At 42.0% G+C, this 22,533-nt stretch overlaps 2 protein-coding genes and 1 long non-coding RNA gene across 8 annotated transcripts; 1 reads left to right on the forward strand and 2 right to left on the reverse strand.

Annotated features, from left to right (window-relative positions):
• Positions 1–1,795: 1,795 nt before the first annotated feature.
• Positions 1,796–5,548, reverse strand: PPP1R3D (protein phosphatase 1 regulatory subunit 3D). Its single transcript, XM_081947533.1, has one exon. It carries the CDS (start codon positions 5,545–5,547, stop codon positions 4,594–4,596), a length of 954 nt encoding a protein of 317 aa, XP_081803659.1. The 5' UTR covers position 5,548; the 3' UTR covers positions 1,796–4,593.
• Positions 5,549–7,983: 2,435 nt separating this feature from the next.
• Positions 7,984–20,880, forward strand: FAM217B (family with sequence similarity 217 member B). 6 transcript variants are annotated; one of them, XR_014174991.1, is made up of 5 exons: positions 7,984–9,360; positions 12,654–12,762; positions 12,864–12,946; positions 13,929–17,503; positions 20,811–20,880. XR_014174991.1 is itself a non-coding variant. In XM_081948381.1 (4 exons), exons 1-4 carry the CDS (start codon positions 9,266–9,268, stop codon positions 15,151–15,153), a joined length of 1,512 nt encoding a protein of 503 aa, XP_081804507.1. In that variant the 5' UTR covers positions 7,984–9,265; the 3' UTR covers positions 15,154–19,277. The 6 variants fall into 6 exon arrangements, 4 of the variants coding, with proteins under 4 accessions (XP_081804507.1, XP_081804509.1, XP_081804510.1 ...); XR_014174992.1 differs by lacking the exon at positions 20,811–20,880 and having other exon boundaries at positions 13,929–15,658; positions 17,310–19,277; XM_081948381.1 differs by lacking the exon at positions 20,811–20,880 and having other exon boundaries at positions 13,929–19,277.
• On the reverse strand, positions 19,402–21,488 carry LOC309389722. The gene is made up of 2 exons (XR_014174994.1): positions 21,037–21,488; positions 19,402–20,893 (listed from the first exon to the last, which is right to left on the reverse strand). It is a non-coding gene; the product is annotated as an uncharacterized lncRNA (long non-coding RNA).
• Between the last annotated feature and the right edge of the window lie 1,045 nt (positions 21,489–22,533).

A 22,533-nucleotide genomic window follows, 5' to 3' on the forward strand; every position in this document is an offset into this window, starting at 1 on the left:
TCATTATTAAAATTATGTGATTACAAAAAAATAATTTCTGTCTACTTTCTAGAAGCTGGCATCTGGAAATACTGTAGCACATTTAGTCATTCTGTAATAATCATTTGTGCCACACTTCTAAAACACAATGATATATATGGACTTAACTTATTTATACAATTAAGAGTTTAAACTATATTAATTTTCAACATATTAATTTTCAACATGGAATGCAAAGCATATTTTTCTAAAAAAAGATCCTAATCTGTATATAAAATGCAAAGCATATTTACTTTAAAAAGATCCAAATCTGTATATAAAATACAGAGGGAAGCACAGTACTTAATTCTTTTTGTTTGGTTTCCTGATTCTGACAAATGTCCAAAAGAATACTTATAAAGCAAGTTTACTAGATAGAATTCTCAAAAGCAATATGGCAACATGAATCACAAAAAAAGGAAAGATACCAAATTGTTAAGGAGTTACAGATCATCTGTGCAACCCAAATGAATGTTGTAGAAAGTAAGCTTTTACTTCATTAAAAATATATTGACTTTTTATGCCTAACTTTTGACATTCTACAGATTCAGATGCTGGCAGAAAAAATGGGTTTGCTTGAGTACTGACTACTATCCACAAACTGCTTATGTCAAACAATTCTGAATAAAAGCTTAGAATATATTTGTTTGGCGCTGTACTCCTTTAATTGCCAGGCCCAATGGACAAATTATGGAAATGTTAATCCTTCTGATTTAGAGGATATAGGATTGAGCAAGACTGGTCTGTAGGCTGCAAATTCAGATTACATTTTTCTTGCCATTTTGGGAATATATCTGTAATGCAATAAACTTTTTTTATTTTATTTTATAGCACTAAAAATAAGGATAAAAAGAATTCTATACAATGCCTTTTTTGAAGTGAAATTGATTGCTTAGAAAAGTAAAGCGTGCAAAATTATCCACCTCCAAAAATGAGTATAGAAACTGTAATGACCTGTCCCAGCAGTTACACATCACTGACTAGCCCCTTATATCTTCCGAAATACATTATGGTTAAAACTCTCCGGTTTCTCGGTCAGGAGAGAAAATGGTAAGGACATGATGGAGGCAAAAACAAAATAAGGTCAAGGAAAAGAAATAACTTCTGTAGGGATCAATGGCCACCCTGGCCATTTTCACTCTTCAAAACAACTATGGTAGTTAACTTTTTATAATAACTTTTTCTCAACTGAAATGGATGGACTTCAACTCCCAGAATTCCCTGGAAGGTAAGGGAGTTGAAGTCCCCTCATCTTAAAATTGCCAAGGCTGAGAAACACTGTTTTTACAGTTACTGGCATTTATATTAGGCTATTAAGGTGGCTCAGTGGCTAAGACGCTGAGCTTGTCGATCAGAAGGTCAGCAGTTCAAGTGCCGCATAACGGAGTGAGCTCCCGTTACTTGTCCCAGCTTTTGCTAGTTCGAAAGCACGTGAAAAATACAAGTAGAAAAATAGGGACCACTTTGGTGGGAAGATAACAGCGTTCCATGTGCTTCTGGCATTTAGTCATGACAGCCACATGACCAGAGATGTCTTTGGACAGCGCTGGCTCTTTGGCTTTGAAACGGAGATGAGCACCGCCCCCTAGAGTCGGGAATGACTAGCACATACATGTATGTACAAGGGGAACCTTTACCTATTGAGGGAAGGGGGGGGGTCCCTTTGGCCCAACCTCAAAAAATGTGTGTGTTCTTTATAATTTTATGAAAATTAAAAGTTTATTATTATTATGAAACCGACCTAAAGAACAAGGTTCGAAAAACAAATTTGCTGCCCAGTATTTGTAATGAAATGTCTATAGAGTAGGCATTTGTTTGTAACACCCAGTCTACTTTCTATCTGTTTGATAAACAAGAGATCCAAATACACTTCTTGGCTTGGTCACCCATAAAGAAAATAGATTTTCCATTACCCGCTATTCAGGCATTTCAAAGGAACTTCCCACTCAAAAGAATGGCCCCTTGAGACAACATCTTGTATAGAGGTTCTCATTTGCAGATAAAGGGCTGACATGAGTTTCTACTCTGGAGTTGGGATCCCTTCCAGCTCCTATGAGATACGAAGCATGCTGGCCGGAATGTACTGCAGCCTGAGGGTTATTCAAGGCTCAGTGTCAGTCCAAAATGCAGGAAATCAGAAACCAAAGTACATTAGTTTTCCCTACATCATGAGCAATCAAAGCGAAAAAATACGCTTGGGGAAGGGAGAGGGTGAAGATGGGAGAATATAATTTGCACATAGAAGGGAGGGGGAGGAAATTCTGCTGGGAAGCCTTGCATAAACAAGGAGATTTATATCCTGGACAATCTATTGGGAGCCACTGAGTGGGTGACGCCAGAGCCAAAAGCAGATGCAGTCAGAATCCCAAATGGATGGGATCATTTGTTTCAGGAGTCTCCAAAATTGGCGACTTTTAAGACTTGTGGACTTCAACTCCTAGAATTCCTCAACTAGCCATGCTAACTCTAACCCTAACTCTCAAATATGCTTTCCTTCTGATACTTTCTTCTTCTTTCTCAATTAGTAATCCAGCAGGAAAGGCAAGAGGGTTCTTATTGGAACCCATCTCTTGCAGCAAGTTTTGAAATTAATCTGGGGGGTTTGCAAGAAATTAGTTGGAAGGCCGTACATGGAGTAGAGCCGCAATTTCCATATGCCCCATCTTAGAGATTGATCCATGGTAAGAAATAGAAACAGAACAATAGAGTTGGAAGGGACCTTGGAGGTCTTCTAGTCCAACCTCCTGCTTAGGCAGGAAACCCTACATCACTTCAGATAAATGGTTGTCCAATCTCTTCTTAAAAACTTCCAGTGTTGGAGCATTTACAACTTCTGGAGGCAAGTTCTTCCATTGATTAATTATTCTAACTGTCAGGAATTTTCTCCTTAGTTCTAAGTTGCTTCTCTCCTTGATTAGTTTCCACCCATTGCTTCTTGTCAATGGTAGGTGGTACGTGGACCCAGTCTAAAGTTGCTTGCTCCAAAATCATGCCATAAAAAAGGCAGGGAAGAGATTAAGAACAGAACGACTTATACTGTATTCCATCGTACTTCACTGCACAAGGTGATTCATCCTGAACTAATGAATGTAAACTAGATCTCCGATTTTACAAGTCTATATTTTTCAGGTCCAGGGGCAATCACGAGTTCATCTCTCATTAGTTGTTTGCACACATAATGATTCTTACACAACTCCCACTCATTGCTAACTTTACCACATCACCAGGAGCTCTTCCCAAGAAGGATGAATAAATAGAAGCATTCCTTAGAGAACTTAATGGCATATGCAGACATCTCAATCCAGGGCAGTGACAGCAATGTCCCAAACATGTATGCATGCAAATGGTGACAGAAACAACATGGAACTCAATCCTTAACTGCACCTGTAGCTGTACCCCAGAAGTTGGTATTGATTGACCTCAAAAGTGCCAACATCTCATGTGATCTATAGAAATCTAACACATTTCAGTGTTGTTTTGATCAGAAGTTAGGTGGTTATACTGTAATGCCCAAGCTGGTGAAATATAACCCATATTAATTACATATGCAAAGAAGCATTCTCATTTCTTCTCAAAGAAAATCCTGCCACTCAAATTGTCAACAAATCAATACAGTCTCAAATTTTAAAAAGTGTGATTCAGGATGACCTATCTGTTAACTATTGAAAAAAAAAAAGTAAAAATGCCCGTGACTCTTAGTATATACTTAGATATACCCATAAAAATTTCTAGGCACAAAAAATAAGTGGTTTCTTGATGCCTGCTTTTTACATTTGTATTCCACTCTAGCCATGGTTTCCTTAGAAACCAATGTAAGAAAATCTAATACTGGCTGCAGCCTACGTAGTCTAAATCAAACATCCCTGCAATTGGGTTATACTGTAGTTCATTAAACTATAGTGGCATGAACTTACTTTGACTTGGAAGGCTAAAATAAATAACATAAAATAAAATCCCCCCCGCCCCCCAAAGCAAACTGTATTTCCTCTTCTAATAACAAAAAAGTCCTCTAAAACAGGAATATTAAGGGACGAATGCCAAATGTCATATAAACTGCAGTTTAGTACATTTTCATTTTTATTTAAATAGTTCAATTTTGCCCCCCACCCCAGCCCTGCAGCATTTGACCAGTGCAGAAAAGTGTAACATTTTTCCTACTAGAAATGAACAGAAATATGCTTATGTTCCACCAAAGAGAGTTTTGTAAAAAGTGCAAAAAGTGAAGTGCAAAACTACAGAGCATCAAGGATTGTATGCTTTAAAATACTGCATAATCATAACATTCTAAGAATTGATCAAAGTAATAAAATACATTAGCTTCCTTCTAACGACCGCCCTTTTTGGCTACGATTCCCACATATTTCAAGTGAATTTAGTGCAAATCACTGCAAATTAAGGCCCCTTTCATCCTTATCTTCTTCAGAAAAACAACGGCTTCTCAAAATAGCTTTTGTGGAGATCACTTGTTAGTCTTTTATTCTGAAGGGTCTTTGCCACCTCGAAGAGTTTCTTGGGTGCCTCCGTGCGAAGAAAAACGGTCAAACGAATGCAGAGCCCTTCTTTTTTGTTTTGCTTTTAGATGAAGTGAATCCAGCTCTCTTCACATTCTCTGGGCATCGTAAGCGGATGGTTCCTACAAGTGAGGGTATAATTCTTCTCCTGATTGTTATCCCAGTGTTCCTGTCTGTTGGCTCGGTATAAGACGGCAAACTCAATTACGGAGCTAAGCTGAAGAAGGAAGGGGGGCATAGGAAGGAAGAAGGTGAAAATGTCCACTTGGGTCTCACCATCCTGACCAGTAACACTGCTATGCCACTGAGCGTTTATTTCATGCTGGCTTTTCCAGTGATTGAAAGTGTAACGCACGGCCACCTGCTTCTCGAAGGATAAATTGATCACTCTGATTGTGCCATTCAGGCCCAGATCTGAGCTGGACACCCGTTCCAAGCACACCTGCTGCTGTTGCAGGCGGCTGAGGAAGTCTTCACAATCTCCCGGCTGCTGGAAGTCGGGTACCAGGCACTGCATGGTGAACTCCAGGTCCAGCCTGCTGCAACAGAGATCCGAATTAATGGACAGACGGGAAAGAACATGAAGCGGGATGGAGGGGTCTTCCCCGGCTTGGAAGACTTTCACTTCCGTCAGCTCCAGGCCCAAAGCGTCAGCAAACCGGACGCGGTTCTTGCGGGTGTTGCACCCCGGGACACGGCAGGGAGCCACCCCACTACGCTTTCTCTCAGGGGAACTGGGCAAGGACCTGGCCCGGCGCCTCATGATGGGCCGGAGATGCGGGTCACAGCTTGTAACCGTGGCGCTCTGAGGGACTCTACGCTCTGCTTTCTCGCGAAGAAAGGAAGTCAACTGGCTGGCGCTGCTGCTGCTATGCAGGGGTTGGCACCTCTTTTTTTCCACAAACTGAGTTCCTTCTCCTTGGCCCATGTTCTGGTACAGATCAGAGAGACAGTTGGAACTCCGCTGGGGAGGCCTCAGCACCTTTTGCCCCTGAGGGCAAACTGTTTGAGAGGACATCGCTGCTGCTAAAAACTGTCTTTGACTGAGACGTGCAGGAGAAAAGATGAGGTCAGCGAGGAAAGAAAGAAGCCCCGAGTGAAAAGCTCAATGATGGTTCCTCCAATCTTGGTCTGATCCGTGTCAGGCTATGGCAGAACCGACTGACAGAATGTGCTACCGGCTCCGGGTCAAACGCTATAGGATCCACAGCAATGGTCCAGCGCGTTGGGTGTCTCCAGGCTATCGGACAAGCTGCAGGGGGACTCGAGGCTATCGGTGAGAATGCTGGATGCCTGGGTGTTGTCTCCCAAACTGGCCACCGACTGCAAGCTGTCTAGCTGGATACTGGAGGTCTCAAGACTGTCCCCCAGGCTGAAGATGGACCGGAAATTAGCCGGGTAAAGCCGCAGAGAGTCCCGGTTATCCCAGGGATTCAGGCTGTCCTGGAGAAAACTAACCGGGCTTTTTTGCTGACCGGCACAAGATTCAAGGCTGTCGCTTTGGATGCTGGAAGACTCTGGAAGGCTGCCCAGGCTGGAAGATGCCTGGAGATGGCTGGGCTGGACAGAGAGGGAATCGAGGCTGCTGGGCAAGCTGGAAGGAGGAGTCTGGAAGGCGTCCCTGGGAGCTTGCAGGCTGTCAACCTGGACGGTGCTGAGGATAGCGGTGGTGGAAGAAGAGGCGGTCAAGCTGGGGCACGAACTAGAGACGGGGTCTGTAATGGGAGAGGCTGGAGTCGACATCCAGCCCAGCTCTGAGTTTTTTCTCCCCGCGCGTCCCCACGGCTGGACGGGGCTGGTTCCTTCTGCGGCGACCCCTCTTCAGTTCCAGGCGTGCAACAAGCAGCACCGAGAAGGGAGCGGCGCGTCCGGGCGAGACAACCGGCGGCTTCCGATTTTTTGCTGACTGGAGCCGGTCAGCTGACGCGCAAAAAAAAAAAAAAGAGGTTGAGGAAGGAGGAAAGCTGCTGCAACCGGAGGACTTACATGCACGCCCCCTGTGACGTCACGGGCTGCTCCCTGCCCCTCGCTGTAGCCGCTTAATTACAAGCCGCTTGGGCCTCGTCGCACCTTTAAGCCGTCCTAACCTGCGCCCCGCCTGCGCACAAGGCACGAAGGAAGCCCAAATCGCGCCCTTTGTCTTGCCCGCACTACCTGGAGGAATCTGATGGAAAAGAAAGAGGAGGAACAATTATGGGTTACGAAAGGTCACCAAAAAGAAAGAGAAAGAAAGAAAGAAAGAAAGAAAGAAAGAAAGAAAGAAAGAAAGAAAGAAAGAAAGAAAGAAAGAAAGAAAGAAAGAAAGAAAGAAAGAAAGAAAGAAAGAAAGAAAGAAAAAGAAAAAAAGGGGAAGCTGATTGAAGAAAGTCGGAGGACTGAAGTGTTTTATGACCAGACTGATGCAGTTTGAAGCGTACCGACTTATAATTTGGCTTTTTAACTCCAAGGAGTTAAATATGCTTTGAAATATGCCCCAACACTGGAAGTCTTTAAGATGTTGGGTAGCTATTTGTCTGAAACGGTATAGGATTTCCTGCCTAGGCAGGGGGTTGGACTAGAAGACCTCCAAGGTCCCTTCCAACTCTACTATTGTATTGTATAAATAGGGGCGTGCATACGTGCACAAGCATGCCTAACGTCCCTGTCCCTATTTGTTTGTACCCATTCCCTGTGTTCTTATTCATGTTTATTCTTATTCCGGTTATCTTGTACATGAGTGACAAACTAAATAAATAAAAATAATAAATAAGTAAGTGAGCTGCCTTCAGTTCTATGGTGTTTTATACTTCCTCACTTCTCTGGTCTCTCTAATGGATAGACACCTTAAGTGTCTCTGCCAAGTATCTTTTTCCAACAGATTTCTTTAAAAGCAGCACTGTTTTGAACTGAGGTTAACACATTCAGATTAACTGGATTCAGTGAGTGACGCAAATTCGATCTTGCATCTTTATCCTGGATCACGTATATTTTACCTTCATTCGAAAAAGAGGCATATTGAGAGCAACCTTGTACAAGCCATAAGGACAGCAGACAGTTGTCTCACAAATGGCCTCATCTACACAACAGCATGGCACATGACATCACTCGCCCCCAGCCAGCATCCACGATTACATGATTACAGTGCTTGACTTGAACTTGGAAAATCCAGGTTTAAATTCATCCTTGAAAGCCAAATCTGGCCCTCGGTTTACCTTCCTGATAAGCGAAGTCATGATGAAATACTTCCTGAGTCAGAACATCATTTAAAAGTGGTTTATTAGGGTACCCTGATAAAGTGGGATCTCTCTGAAAAAGGAGAGAACTTCGAGCCCCATATTTCACTCTTTTATAATTAACACAACAAAGAAAATGCGAGACGAAAATCGATTGGACAGTAACCTCCCCTTTGCATAGGAAATAAGTTACATGCAGTCAAACATGCTACACATTTGCATCCCATAATATCACACACGGTCATTAAAATGAGGTCAAATGACATCAAAAGGGGTATAATTGTCAGGAAAAAGGTTGTTTGGAGTTCACAAAAGAGATAAACCAGACCCCAATTTCTACTAACAAACTTTTTCTTATCTGGAGCTAGCCTCCAGCTTATTTATCTAGGAATGTTAAAAGCTAACAAACCTGACCATCATTTTGAAAGAGAGAAAATAAATTAAAATACAAAGTAGCAAGTTATTTAACAAATGACAAAACCCATGTCATTCCCCACCCCATCCTGGCTACCAAAGTTCCCTGGATGACAAGGTTTTTGTTTTTTTTAAATTTAGTTTGTCAAACATGTACGAGACAACAGATACAAGTATAAACATGGATAGGAACATAGTAAATGGGTACGAATAAATTGGGACAGTAGGACAAGGATGGAAGGCAGGCTGGTGCGCTTATGCCCGCTCCGTACACACCTCTTAGGAATGGGGTGAGGTCAACAGTAGACAGTTTAAGGTTAACATTATGGGGGTTTGAGGGTATTACAACAGAGTCAGGTAGTGCATTCTGAGATGAACATATCTTAAACATAACTTCAAGGTTAATGTTATGGGGGTTTGAGGATGTTACAACAAATCCAGGTAGTGCATTCTGAGATGAACATATCTTAAACATAACTCCAAGGTAAAAGTTAGGGGGGTTTGAGGATGTTACAACAGAGTCAGGTAGTGCATTCTGAGAATTAGTCACTCTCAGCCCCAACAAGGTCGTAATTACAGGTGGGGGAGAGAGAGAGAAATGGAGCCTTGTCATCAGGCTGCCTGGCTACGTAATGCTGGCCTCCTTCGGTAAACCATGGTTAAGCGAATGAAGGCTTAGCAGTAGAGACCGCACACGCTGCCCCCAACCCGCGCTGGGGGCAACGCGAGGCTCCCCCCCCGCCGCCCACAATGCTTTGCGGACAAGACTGAGCTTCGCCGGGGCGGGGGGGGGGGACGGTAGTGGGAGGTTGCGCGGGCGTCTCGGAGGCATCTCAGCTTCGCGAGGGTCCGGCAGGTATCGGTGGATGGAGCCGGCGCTGGTTGAAGCCCCAGTAGAAACCGGTTTCTGGTTTGGTGCCAGCCGGCAGCGGCGATGCAACGCATCTCCCCGTGCGGAAGAATGAAGCCGCTCCGAGAACCGACCCAGGGGTCTCAGAGGCTCTATAAGATGAGCCGAGGGGCTCTTCCCTGATTTGGGCTGGCTGGCTTGCAACGATCCGGAGGAAAGAAAGGAAAAAAAACAACTAAAGCGCGTTTCCTCCCTCTATAATGGGACCGGGCATCGAAGGTTATCCCGTCTCCCCGCACAGAGGGAGCCTGCAAAACCTGGTTCATGAAACCCACGAAGGGAGCGGAATGGTAACGTAAGGATCCCTCGTTTTATGGAAGGTGCATGCAGGTGGAGGATGGCTTGTGTTTTCCCGAAGTTCGGTGTGTGTGTGTGTGTGTGTGCGTGCGTGCGAAATGCCGAATTGTCAGTACGATTTCCCCTTTAGCAACCCTTCCTAGGGTTTTCATTGGATGCTTTGCAGTCCAGACTATTTTTAATCGCAGAGCATAGAGAATTTTTTTTTGCTAAGTGAGTGATGTCGTTTCCTCTCTCTCCCCCCCCCCCCCGCCATGCTAGTTATTTTGAGATGAAGTCTTTTATATTGCAGAAACCTTGTTAGTATCGGGAGGGGGATAGCTGCTCCCTGTTTAGAAGAAGGTGAGAAAAAAACAAGCGACAGGTATCCTGTGTTTATATTGCGGAATAAACTGCCTGGTGAAGTTTAAGGGTTGCCTAAAAGGCGCTTTGCAATGTTGAACATCTACTACAATGTCCTACCTGCCAATGACGGCTTCAGCTTCAACCACAACAATACACGAGCACACAATAGATACAAACTTAAAGTAAACTGCTCCAAGCTCGATTGCAGAAAATACGACTTCAGTAACAGAATTGTCAATGCCTGGAATGCATTACCTGACTCAGTGGTTTCTTCCCCAAACCCCCCAAACTTTAACCTTAGACCAGGGGTGTCCAAACTTGGGAACTTTAAGACTTGTGGACTTCAACTCCCAGAATTCCCCAGCCTGCCTTAGACTGTCTACTGTAGACCTCACCTCATTCCTAAGAGGTTTATAAGGGGTGTGCATAAGCGCACCAACGTGCCTACTGCCCCTGTCCTAACAACCCCATTTATTCTTATCCATTTCATGTATTCATAATCTTGTATATACTTAACATCTATTATCTTATACACGTTTGACAAAAAAAAAAAAAAAAACAGAACATCAACTGGGATACCAATAAAGGCATCAGTGCTCATGCTCCCAGGTAGTCCCAGTGGCTAATGTTTATAGCAATCTTCTTCGAACTTGGCAAGTTTAAGATCTGTGGACTTCCACGCCCAGAATTCCCCAGCCAGCCTGGACATCTAAGTTTCTGAATCTGGCTTCCTCTGTGTTGCTGAATTGCAATACCTGGAATTGGAGGCTATGCAGCTTGGAATTCTGGAAGTTAAAATCTCAGAAAGGTGAGAAATTCATCTTTTTTCCCTGGCAAACCCTCACGAGAATATAAGTTAAACTAAAAAGTATTAATCTTCTGGTCAGGCTTGACTTATAAACAAATACTTGAGAGATATTTTATTTATTTTTTGCTTAATATGGCCATGGATTGTCTTCACTTTTCCCAACTTAGTTTATATTTCAGGTATTTCCTAATGATCTTCCATCTGAGCACAGATCAACCCTGTCCCGACTTAGATTACTAAACAAGCCAAGGTGGCATCTGTTGCAAAACAGTACTTAAAAGCTCCTTAACTTTTCCTTCATGTCTTTCCTTAGCATTTTATGAGAAAATCATTTGGATATATGAATCCCACTTGCAACAGGTTTCCTAGCAGATTATGAATCCCACTAGCAACAGGTTTCCTAGCAGAAATTACAGATCAGAAACAGAATTAGGTCCAAAACCAATTAGATCTGGACGATGATGATAAACTTGTATACCACTTGATTATCAGTGACTCTGGGTGAATCACAACAATGAAACAAAATAATTGCAATAAAATCAATAAAACACAAAAAATAAATATAGGTGGTTCTCAACCACAATGAAGCTCTGAATTTTGGTTGTAAGTTGTTGCAGTTGTTAAGCGGGTTACCATTTGACCACGCCTGATTTTACAACCATTTTATGATAGCTAAGAGAATCAGATGGTCATTCAGTGAATGACACGGTTATTAAGTGAATCCAACTTATCCAAAGGGTTTTTTTCCCCTAACGCAATTCTGATAGATGACTTTATTTAATTCAAGGAATGAGGAGTGCGCCAATCTTTCAGGATCCAAATTTCCAGGCAGATGGATGTCAACTAATGAAGCCCTATGCCAATGATGGTTAACCTTTTCGGCACTGAGTGCCGAAACAGGAGCACATGTGCTGGAGCACCGAAACCTGGAAGAGAGCAGCTGGCTGGTGTGCATGCATGTGGTGGGTGGCCAGCTGCACTTCCGAATTCCGTCGCATGCATGCACGAAGACCAGCTGGCCGGTGTCTATGCGTGTGACGGAACCCGGAAGAGAGCAGCTGGCTGCACATGCATGCATGTGACAGAAACCCGGAAGTGCAGCTGTGCCATAGGTTTGCCATCACGGCCCTATGCTTAGTACAGTAGTTCCTGAGTTATTGATTCCTTACAGATTATTCACTCAAACGTTGGGTTCTTTCCATGAGCTGATAATGTCCCAGTTACAGGTTTATACTTTTAGAATATGTAAATGGTACAACAGCTTGCATAGGAGACTGTTCAGAGACTCGACAATATTAACCTTCTCTCTTTTAATGTCTTTTTAATGTCAGATATTTATTTGTTTGAAGGGGAGGGACAGAGACCTGGATCTAATCATGAATTAGAAAATGCAAGTTTAGACGTATTTGTAAACGTTTTATCACGGGTGTCCTATCAATGCCTACCCATTTAATTCACATGGATATGCATTTTACAGGAAAGAAAAAGAAATGGATTTGCTTCAATGAAAATGCTATATATTTCTTTCTTAATAAGCTTTTTATGAGAATAATCACCAGGAAAAAAATTTAAGAGATTTCTAAGGCAAAAAAAACAATATATATGTAATAATACAATACAATACAATACAATACAATACAATAGTAGAGTTGGAAGGGACCTTGGAGGTCTTCTAGTCCAACCCCCTGCCTAGGCAGGAAACCCTGTACCGTTCCAGACAAATGGCTATCCAACATCTTCTTAAAGACTTCCAGTGTTGGGACATTCACAACTTCTGGAGGCAAGCTGTTCCACTGATTAATTGTTCTCACTGTCAGGAAGTTTCTCCTCAGTTCTAAGTTGCTTCTCTCCTTGATTAGTTTCCACCCATTGCTTCTTGTTCTGTCCTCAGGTGCCTTGGAGAATAGCTTGACTCCCTCTTCTTTGTGGCAACCCCTGAGATATTGGAACACTGCTATCATGTCTCCCCTAGTCCTTCTTTCTCTTAAGCTAAACATACCCAGTTCCTGCAACCGTTATTCATATGTTTTAGTCTCCAGTCCCCTAAAATGTAAACTTGCCCTGTTAAAATAAAGGTGTAATTTTTCTTCCCCGTGTAACATGCAGCTTTGACAAAATTCCTCTTTTTAATCAATTAGTTCCAGTGGAGGAAAGAACCACTCAAGCACAAAAGAACTAAAGAAATCAACGTTTCTAAAACCTTCTTCCAAGAGGCCAGCGAAAAACACATCTGCTGTTGCAGAAAAGGTGAGACTACTTATATTTTTTACCGAATGCAAATTATCCTTAGATGCTCATTTCTTCCATACCACTGCAATTTTAATTAAACGTTAATTCATTTCTTTTAGGCTCCCGTAGAGGCTACAGACAGACAGTTAACAGCTCAATACAAAGAGAAAAAGCAGGTTTATGAAGGACATCAACCAAACAGGTGAAGTTCTTTTTTAATATGGTTGCACTTTTGGAATAAGAAGTAGATCTGTTTTTCACAGGCAGTTGGGAATGGATAAAGGGAGATACAATTATCTTTAAAAGGATGGGACATGAAAGTTTAATCGAGGTACTGACCAGTTGAAAATACAACCTCTGCGATCACTGGGTATTCTGGTCGGATGATGCCAATTTCCTGGCATTAATTTCGTTAAGGATTATAATACTGAAAAGACTTTGGTTGCCTTGATCAATGATTTACAATGATATAATGATAGTTATAATGAAACTAGATTCCATCAGGTGAGATGACTCTTTAATTCTTCTGGATAAGAGTTCAGAGCACTGGGTGACATTCTTACCTTGAGCACTGATTCCAGAACTCAGCAATAAGCATCTTACCACAGGTATTAGGTATAACATCACTGAGTATTTACTGATAATGTTGCCTAATATGGGTAATGAAACTGTGTTCTGATATCTCGGGCTGCCACAAAGAAGAGGGAGTCAAACTATTCTCCAAAGCACCAGAGGGCAAGACAAGAAGTAATGGATGAAAAATAATCAAGGAGAGAAGCAACTTAGAGCTGAGGAGAAATTTCCTGACAGAACAATTAATCAAAGGAAAAATTTGCCTCCAGAACTTGTAAATGCTCCAAGTTTTTAAGAAAAGATTAGATAACCATTGGTCTGAAGGGGTGTAGGGTTTCCTGCCTAAGCAGAGGGTTGGACTAGAAGACCACCAAGTTGTCTTTCAACTCTGTTATTCTAATTCTAATCTTGAAGAAAATAGGCAAGCTCAGAGAGCACCAAAGAGCCCTCATGTTTGTTGATATCATTGCCTTACTCATCTGTTGGTGTGTTTTGTGTTTTCTCTTTTTTCCGTTTTGTAATGTTAGTGACTTAGGGTTGAGTCAGATACATTGTTTTAGGATTTCTTTTAAAACCGACATGAGTATTTTTTTTCCCTTTCCCTTTTTTAGGGAAACACTTGCAGTAACCAGCACTTGTACTAACGCAAGCACTTGTACTTCCTCACACAGAGTGCCCAGGTTGAAAAGAGAACTTCCTGTCAGAAAAAGTCACGAGGCCGGGGGCAACAAAACTCTCACTGCATTTAAAGATGTCTTGTGGAGTCCTTTCAGCGGGACAGAAGATGTGAGGTTTCAGAGGTTTTGTGGCGGACCAAAAGGCGATTTGGAAAGAAACTCTGGAGAGGAGGTGGAGGAAGCAGGCCCCAGCGCTCTTTCCTGTCAGGAGGTTACAACCGAGGCCATGTTTCTGGACTTCGGATCTTTGCATATGATGAAAGAGGAAGACTCTGAGGAAGATGATGCCAGCGACCTTTCCGATTCCGAAAGAATTCCTATCCCTCCGTCACCTTGCACTCCACCAGAGCTCAATCTGCGAGCTGAGGAGATCGACCCTCTTTGCTTTGAGCACCACTTCGAGACGCAACGGAAACAACCGGACTACCGTTACCCGGACTTCCTCCCGCCACCTTTTAACACTTGGGACTTGAAAGGGTTGGCTGCGTTCATCAACACCGAGTGCAAATCGGAACCCCGGCCGGAACCGACTGGATTTCTTGAGAAGTACGTGGATCGTCTTTTGGAGCTGGAATGGCTGCAAATGCAAACTGTACAAGCGGAGAAAGGAAAGGGAACCAAAGCTCGGGCTCAAACTGCTCCTAGCGTCCTCCGGTCCCTGAAAAATTCTGGCAAAAGCAAATTATTGAACAGCCCTGTAGCCAATAAACAGTTGACTCTCCCTGGAAACTTTCCAAGACTCCCCAATGCAGGTCTCAAAAAGGACTTCCATGGGGAAAAAACCAGCCAGGTGGCACCCCTTGAGAGTCAGTTAAAGGGCAATGGAACCCCCACCCAAGGCTCATCAGCCCACCAGAGGAGACCATCAGAAGCGAAGAACGAGACCAAAAAGCGGCCTGCCCTGAAGCAGCATTTGGCCAGTATGCCTTCTTTTGAGATGCAGGAATCCTCCATTATCCATGGAGCTGATAACATGAGACCTCCCAAGCCGTCTTCTTCATTCCACGGCTCCAACGTCCCCCTTAAGGGGTTACCAGCCCATATATGCCCAAATCCCAAGAATGGAAAGACGAATAATTACACACCTCCCAAAAAAGCCTCAGCAGATCCCAAGCTAAAAGCAAACGGCCTGAAACAAACACGGTGCAAATTTAAATAATGCTGGGGCAATGGGGTTTGTTGCTTTGGTACAGCAAGGTCTGGCACCTCCCGTTTCCTTGTTGCAGGAAGAATCTAGAATGGTGGTTCTTGAACTTCGAAGGTAGACTTTCATAGGGAGATGCCATCCTGTCCTCATCCTATGTTGTAATTGGTGCCCTGAAGACAAGAATTGTGATTCATCTCTTCCTCAATTACACTATTGGACACATAGGTATCCTTGCCCTTGTGATGTTTGCAATTACAGTGTGAGATTTTTGGTCTTCCTGGGATTCCTTCCATAAGCATGTAACATGAAATCATGCTCCCAGCTCATATACTCATGGCCTCTCTTTTTAAAAAGTTGTGATGTGTGGCCAGCCATTTCTTTTCTCCCATGGTAACTTTTGCAGTTGGCCTTTTTAATAGGGTATTATCACCTTTAAAGTTCCTTCTTCTACGATGTACGACTTGTATGACATTATGGGTCAAACTAAATATTGAGTGGTAAAAATGTACATAAGCAAGTGAGTATAACTTTCTCCCAATTCCCATGATTTCAACATATAAGAACATTTCTCTTTGTGCTCAGAGTTTCCTTTTTGAAATTATACGTTTGGTCTCATTATGTTTAGAACGGCATTGATAGACTGCTTTTCAATCTGTACCAAGGAATCCCAAAGTAGTTTACCAGGCCTGTGTATTGGGAGAGATTGCTGGCTGGCATTAATTGCAAGTAGAATATTTTGAAACTTTTAATTTGGGGCTGGCTTGGGAGGGATCAATATATATTTTGGCATTTGATAGAACTGCAAAGAAGGATTGTAGGATATAATGAGTGGATGGTGCTTTCAAAGACTTACAAAGGTTTTTGGAAGACTTATATGGAAGGAAGGATGCTGGAGAATATGGAGAAATAAGAAAGAGTCAGGAGTAAGTAAAGGGAAGAAAGAAACCTACTTGAAAAATCCAATGATCTTTTGCCTGGGAATTCTGTCACTGTCAGTCTTGATACATGTAGTTGTTGTTGGACAACGTTCTTCCAGGCCTTCTTGTCCTCTACCATCACCCCTACTGCTTCGGTGACTCCATCCAATCACCTCATTCTCTGTCGTCCCCTTCTTTTGCCCTCATTCTTTCCCAGCATTAGGCTCTTCTCCAGTGAGTCTTTCCTTCTCATTAGGTGACCAAAATACCATGTTTCCTCGAAAATAAAACAGGATCTTATTTTCTTTTGGCCCCCGAAATAAGCGCTTGGCCTTATTTTCGGAGAGGTCTTATTATTTTTGAGGTGCAGGAGGCGGCGAGCGTGGTCACCTCATGGCTGCTGCTATGTTGCAATACTTTTGGGGGAGGGCTTATTTTAGCGCATGCACTCAAAAGCCCGATTGGGCTTATTATCCGGGGAGGTCTTATTTTTAAGGAAACAGGATATTTGAGTTTCATCTTCAGGATCTGGCCTTCTAAAGAGCAGTCAGGGTTGATCTCCTCTAGGACTGACCGGTTTGATCGCCGTGCAGTCCAAGGGACTCACAGGAGTCTTACAGCACCATAGGCCTCAATTCTTTGGCGCTCAGCCTTTCTTATGGTTCGACTTTCACAGCCATACATTGCAACTGGGAAAACCATAGCCTTGACTGTGCATTTTTGTTGGCAGGGTGATGTCTCTGCTTTGATACACGTAGTAGTATATACTATGTTAGTGACTCTTCTTTGTGCCCATGGTTCATAGCTGAACAAAAGATAATTTTTCTAATTTATCTTCTTTACTTCCACTTTTACCACTTCAGGTGTCGAGGGGGTCTAATTTATCAAGAAGTTAGAGAAATTATAGTTTGTTGGGTAGAAGGATCATTTCAAATTTCCTCTTCCTCGATTTTGGAGCAGTTGAGCAAGGCAAATAAGATGAAGCTCTTTGCTCTGCCTAGCAGTTACAGAACCTGTCTTACATATAGCTTAATTTTTAAAAATTTATGTTTCTTCCAAAGCTTTGCGAGTTTTTAAAACTGAACCAGAGATATTTATCTAATCAAAGTCAAAGACGGTCATAATTCCATTTCTCTACTACTATTGTTTTTGTTGGTTACCTAGGAGAGTAAAATAAGGGCATTTCCAGACATCAGTATTCTCAGCAACTGTATTTGTAACATGAACACTAAATCTTCTGCTTCTGCACAGTTATTGAACAAAGATCAGCCCATCAGCAATTTAAGTTATCCACAAATATACCATAGTTATGAAAGAAACATGCATAGTTTATATTTTGGTCCAGTTCTCATGACACAATCAATGGGAAGAAGTCATTAAAGGGATTTCTTGATCCAGTCAACTAACCTTCCTTGGAAGGGATGCCTGCAGCAAAGTGGGACCAGGTATGAGAAGCCTTATTCTTCATTGACATCATTATACAAATTCTTTTTTAAAAAATCTGCTTAAATTTTTTTTCTGGGAATCTAGTGGACATGGATTAACTTCACTGGTTACAGTGCAGTTGCTCCTGCCTAAGGATTAGGGTAAGAGTGTCTAACCTTGGCAACTTTTAAGAGTTGTGGATTTCACATCCCAGAATCCCCCCCCCACATGGTTGGCTGGGGAATTCTGGGAGTTGAAGTTCACCGTTGTCTCAAAGGTGCTTTTTCAAAAGGCAACTAGATTGTTTTTTTATTCCCCTTAAGGAAGAGGAAGACATTTTGCTACTCATCCAAGAAGCTTCATTGATTCTGGCAGGATGGTGGGGCGATGGAAGGATTAGTTTTGACAGGATAGGGGCGTGTTTGGAAGGATCATATTCCAGAGCTGAGGTGGCGCAGTGGTTAGAGTGTAGTATTGCAGGCTACTTCTGCTGACTGCAATTGGCAGTTCAAATCTCACCAGGCTCAAGTTGACTCAGCCTTCCATGCTCCTGAGATGAGTAAAATGAATACCCAAATTGTTGGGGGCAATGTGCTGACTCTGTAAACTGCTTAGAGGGGGCTGTAAAAGCACTATGAAGCGGTATATAAGTCTAAGTGCTATTGCTATTTGCAGCCATGTGGTTGTTAGCACTCTCCCTGGGAGCTCTTGAAACCACTATCTGAACATTCTGCACTAAGAATCTCCACAGACTAGTCCATAGTTCTTAAAGTTGCCAAGGTTGGACAACCCTGGATTAGAAGTAGCCCCAAACCAACCAGTGTTTTCCTTGAGTACCCTTTGCAAGTCAAAACAGTATATGCTTATCAAAAGATAATCTCTTTCTCATAATGTCCATAATTGATATGATCCTTGAAAGTCTCTAAATTTTTCAACCTGGCAATATTTTCTAATTTTAATTTAATTAGCACTTCTAGACCGCCCCCTCTCCCAAAGGGACTCGGGGCGGTGTACAGTCCATATCAAAAACATCATAAATAAAATTTAAACAATTAAAATTAATAAATGGATAAATACATAAATAAGAGGAGGATAAAAATAGACAGAACTGTAATTGCTAAATAAATAATTTAAAATATGCCGAATTTAAAACCCCAGTGTCCTATAAAATTAAGTCCCCTAAAAAACCAGTAGAAAATATATATGCCAGGAGGTAGACGTTAAAAATTATGCCAGGCCAGCCAGTCGGAACAGGTGTGTCTTCAGTTTCTGCCGGAAGGAGCGGAAGTCAGTGGTGGTTCTAATGTCGGGGGGGAGGTCATTCCAGAGGGTTGGGCCCATCACAGAGAAGGCCCTACTCCTTGGTGTCGCCCGCTGGCATTGCCTAGTGGACGGCACCAGGAGAAGCCCCTCCCTGTGAGAGCGAATTGGCCGCAGGGATGTGTGTGGGAGGATGCGATCCCGCAGGGATGTGTGGACTTCATTTCTCAAAATTCTCATCAATAGCCATGCTGGCTAAGGAATTCTGGCATTTGAAGTCCAGGCACCAAGAGATTGCCAAGGTGCTGGAAATTTTCTGTTTCTGGGATTGTTTTAGTTGTCCCAGCAAAAAAAGTTGGAGTAGAAAAGAGAGGTGTGTACAGCTGTAGACCTATTGACCGATTGCACTATTATACGGAGAAGATGCCATAAAGGCAGGAAAGACAAATAAACGCCTCCCAACTGCTTTGTGGCTATTGGAACATATAAAAAAATTATTCTTACATGGTATATTGCCGGCATGCAAAAGAGAATCAAAAGTGAGGAAAAAAAGATAGCTGGATTACTTCTGCCATTAAAACAAGGTCACCAAGAAAAATATAAAAGTGAATTTGGTTAGGTCTTCCTTTTTCTTTTTGTAATGAACCGTTTCACTTAATTTTTATTTATTTTAAGACCTGTACTTAGGAAGGTTAGCCTGCTCTTTTCCATACCTGCAAAAACATACTGAATATTATATACTGAAAATTCAATATTATAATGCTGTGCTAGCCATTTGTCAGTAACTGCCAATAATAAAAGCAGGGAAGAAGAGACTGTTAACAATCTTTTAAATTTTTTTTTTTACTAAGTATTATTGAAGGGAGATTCAGCGCACAACCTCTGCTTTTTGGGGTAGCTGCCCTGCTCTTACCCTAATGACTCGTTTGATCATTATAATGAATTAATTCTTTCGCCTCTACTTGCATCCTAAGGTTGGCCTATTTCAAAGCCTCTGAAACACTTAACAGCAGTTCAGAACAAAGTGAAATACTTGTTGGTCCTTGCTCCTCTCTGAGCTTGGTTATTTTCTTGCAAATGGTTCATTACCCAAACTAGGTAACCTCATCAGTCATTTTAGCCTTGAGCTACAGCTATTCTCCTTTAAAATGAAATACATCACCCCGTTGTTTTGTTTTAGGTAGCTGTATTGATAACGCCCCAATTTGAAGATCACTGAACCTTCCAAAAGTTTCAATGTTTTGTAAGAACTTTGGGTAAGGAAAATCTGTAGTTTTGAAGACACAACTCAGAAGTACTATTTTATAGTTGTGGGAAATTTAACAGGGAATGCATTCCCCTGGTTGGATGGCGGGATGTGCAAATAAAAAAAATGGCACCTTCTTGAGAGGTTTTATGTAGCCGTGTAGAACAGCCAAAGCTTCTATTCCCTGGATTGCAGGCTTTTGTACGTGGTAAGTAGGCTACCATGACATACAAGTAATCAAGGCATTTCCCTATCACCCTTCACTGAATCATTCAGTTGATGCGATTCTCTGGTTTTTTGGATGTTATGATTTGTATGCTAGGTTAATTGAGATATACCCTGTTTCCCCGAAAATAAGACCTCCCTGGATAATAAGCCCAATCGGGCTTTTGAACGCATGTGTTAAAATAAGCCCTCCCCGAAAATATTGCAATGCAGCAGCAGCCATGAGGTGACCACGCTCGCTGCCTTCTGCACCTTAAAAATAATAAGGCCTCCCCGAAAATAAGGCCAAGTGCTTATTTCGGGGGTCAAAAGAAAATAAGACCCTGTCTTATTTTGGGGGAAACATAGCATATGTAATTAAATTGACTTAATTATTTATACTGTGGTTTTATCCCCCACTGTCTTTCTCCAACCATAGCAGTGTAAACTTAGAAATCATGGTATTTGATTGTAAAAGTAAATACAAATATGGATTTGAATTAATGTTAATGTATAAGTAGTCCACAACTTACAATGTTCATTTAGCAACTGTTCAAAGTTACAATGGCATTGAAGAAGTGACTTATAACTGGTCCTCGCGTTTATGGTGATTGCAGCATCACCATATGGGCCACGTGATCAAAATTTGGTTGCTTGGCAATCGGATGTATTTACAATGGTTGCAGCAGGGGTGTCCAAACTTGGCAACTTTAAGACTTGTGGACTTCAACTCCCAGAATTCCCCAGCCAGCAGAGCTGGCTGGGGAATTCTGGGAGTTGAAGTCCACAAGTCTTAAAGTTGCCAAGTTTGGACACCCCTGGGTTACAGCAATGTTTGGGTACTGTGACTTCCCCAGATGGCTTCCAATAAGCACCGTCAATGTGGGAAACTGGATTTGCTTAACAACCACATTCACTTAACAACAGTGGTTTTCTTAACAACAATTGCAAAAAAAGCTCATTAAGATCAGGCCCAACGTACTTCAACAACCACCTTGCTTAGCAGTAGAAATTCCGGACTCCATTGTGGTCATATGTCGAGGACTACCTGTACTTGATTGTTGATACCTCAAAAATGATTGGAAACTATGCTGTTCTTTTAAACTTCATGGATGCTTTCAATCAGATTTAAACTTAATTATGTTAAGTCTTAAAACTTAAATTATGTTAAGCGCGTCATTGTTCAAAAGTTCACATCATGTCGCTGTGACTCTCAAAATGTTCTACGTTCACAAGCATGTGTGGTCAGAATTTCTGAATTTTCTCTGAAAAAAATGAATAAATACTTTGTTCAGAACTTTGCAATCAGCCCTGGTCAGATTTTTTTTTTAAAAAAAAACCCACACCACTTATTATCTGTACAGAACTTGCAAATAAAGGTAAAGGTTCCCCTTGCACATATGTGCTAGTCGTTCTTAACTCTAGGGGGCAGTGCTCATCCAACATTTGTAGTCTGGTTCATTCATTGTTGTAATTTCCTTGGAAATTAAGGACAATCTATACATATAAAAACGTGTGTGTATATGTTCCAGCATAACTCTGGAACGCCTTGAGCAATTTCAACCAAACTTCGTACACAGATGACTTACTCTCTGGAAACAAATACTGTGGGAGTAAGACACCCCTAAAACCCATGGAGGGTGTTTTGTTAAGATACAGCATGTTGTGCCTTAAAATGGCTTCTACTGTACTGCCGTAAAATGGCTTCTACTGTACAGGGCAGTGGAGTTGCCATGGCTTCATAGTACTCCACAAGGGAGCTCCCGCCGGTAAGGGAGAAAATCCAACATTAGAAATTATGTTTGGTCCAGATATTTCCCCCCTATAAATAAATACCTACGCAAGGCCGGGTTATTGGCTAGTTCTAAATAGAATAAACCCTGAACAAAGACAGACATGCCTCATTTACATTTTGCCAGGATGCTGTAAATGTTTACTTTTTGAAGAAATTTCCACCGCTATCCTTCATTGCCAAGCACTGCAGTTTGCAAACAAAAACTGCACTTACTAGAGTATTTCTGGTGATGACTTAAGTGTAGTTGGGACATATCAGTCCATTTAAACCACTACTTCAAAATTTGGGGACATTGGTATCAAAATCTACGTAGCAGTTCTGACTGGAGTGTGAATTACTGCTTTCCAAATTGTCACCTTCAACCCATTGCTTTGGGAAGGCTGTGTCAGAGTGACAAGTATGATACTACGTTAATAAAATGTGAGTGGTGATAAGATCCCTGAACTTGTGTTGCCAAGAACACATGCCTCAGAATAGCAATATGGTTTTCTGCTAGCTTTCAGTAGAAGATATCAGATATTGTGATGCAAATTTAAGCCGGTAAT

Source organism: Natrix helvetica, assembly GCF_964273705.1.
Source record: "Natrix helvetica genome assembly, chromosome: 3".
Lineage (NCBI taxonomy): Eukaryota > Metazoa > Chordata > Lepidosauria > Squamata > Natricidae > Natrix > Natrix helvetica.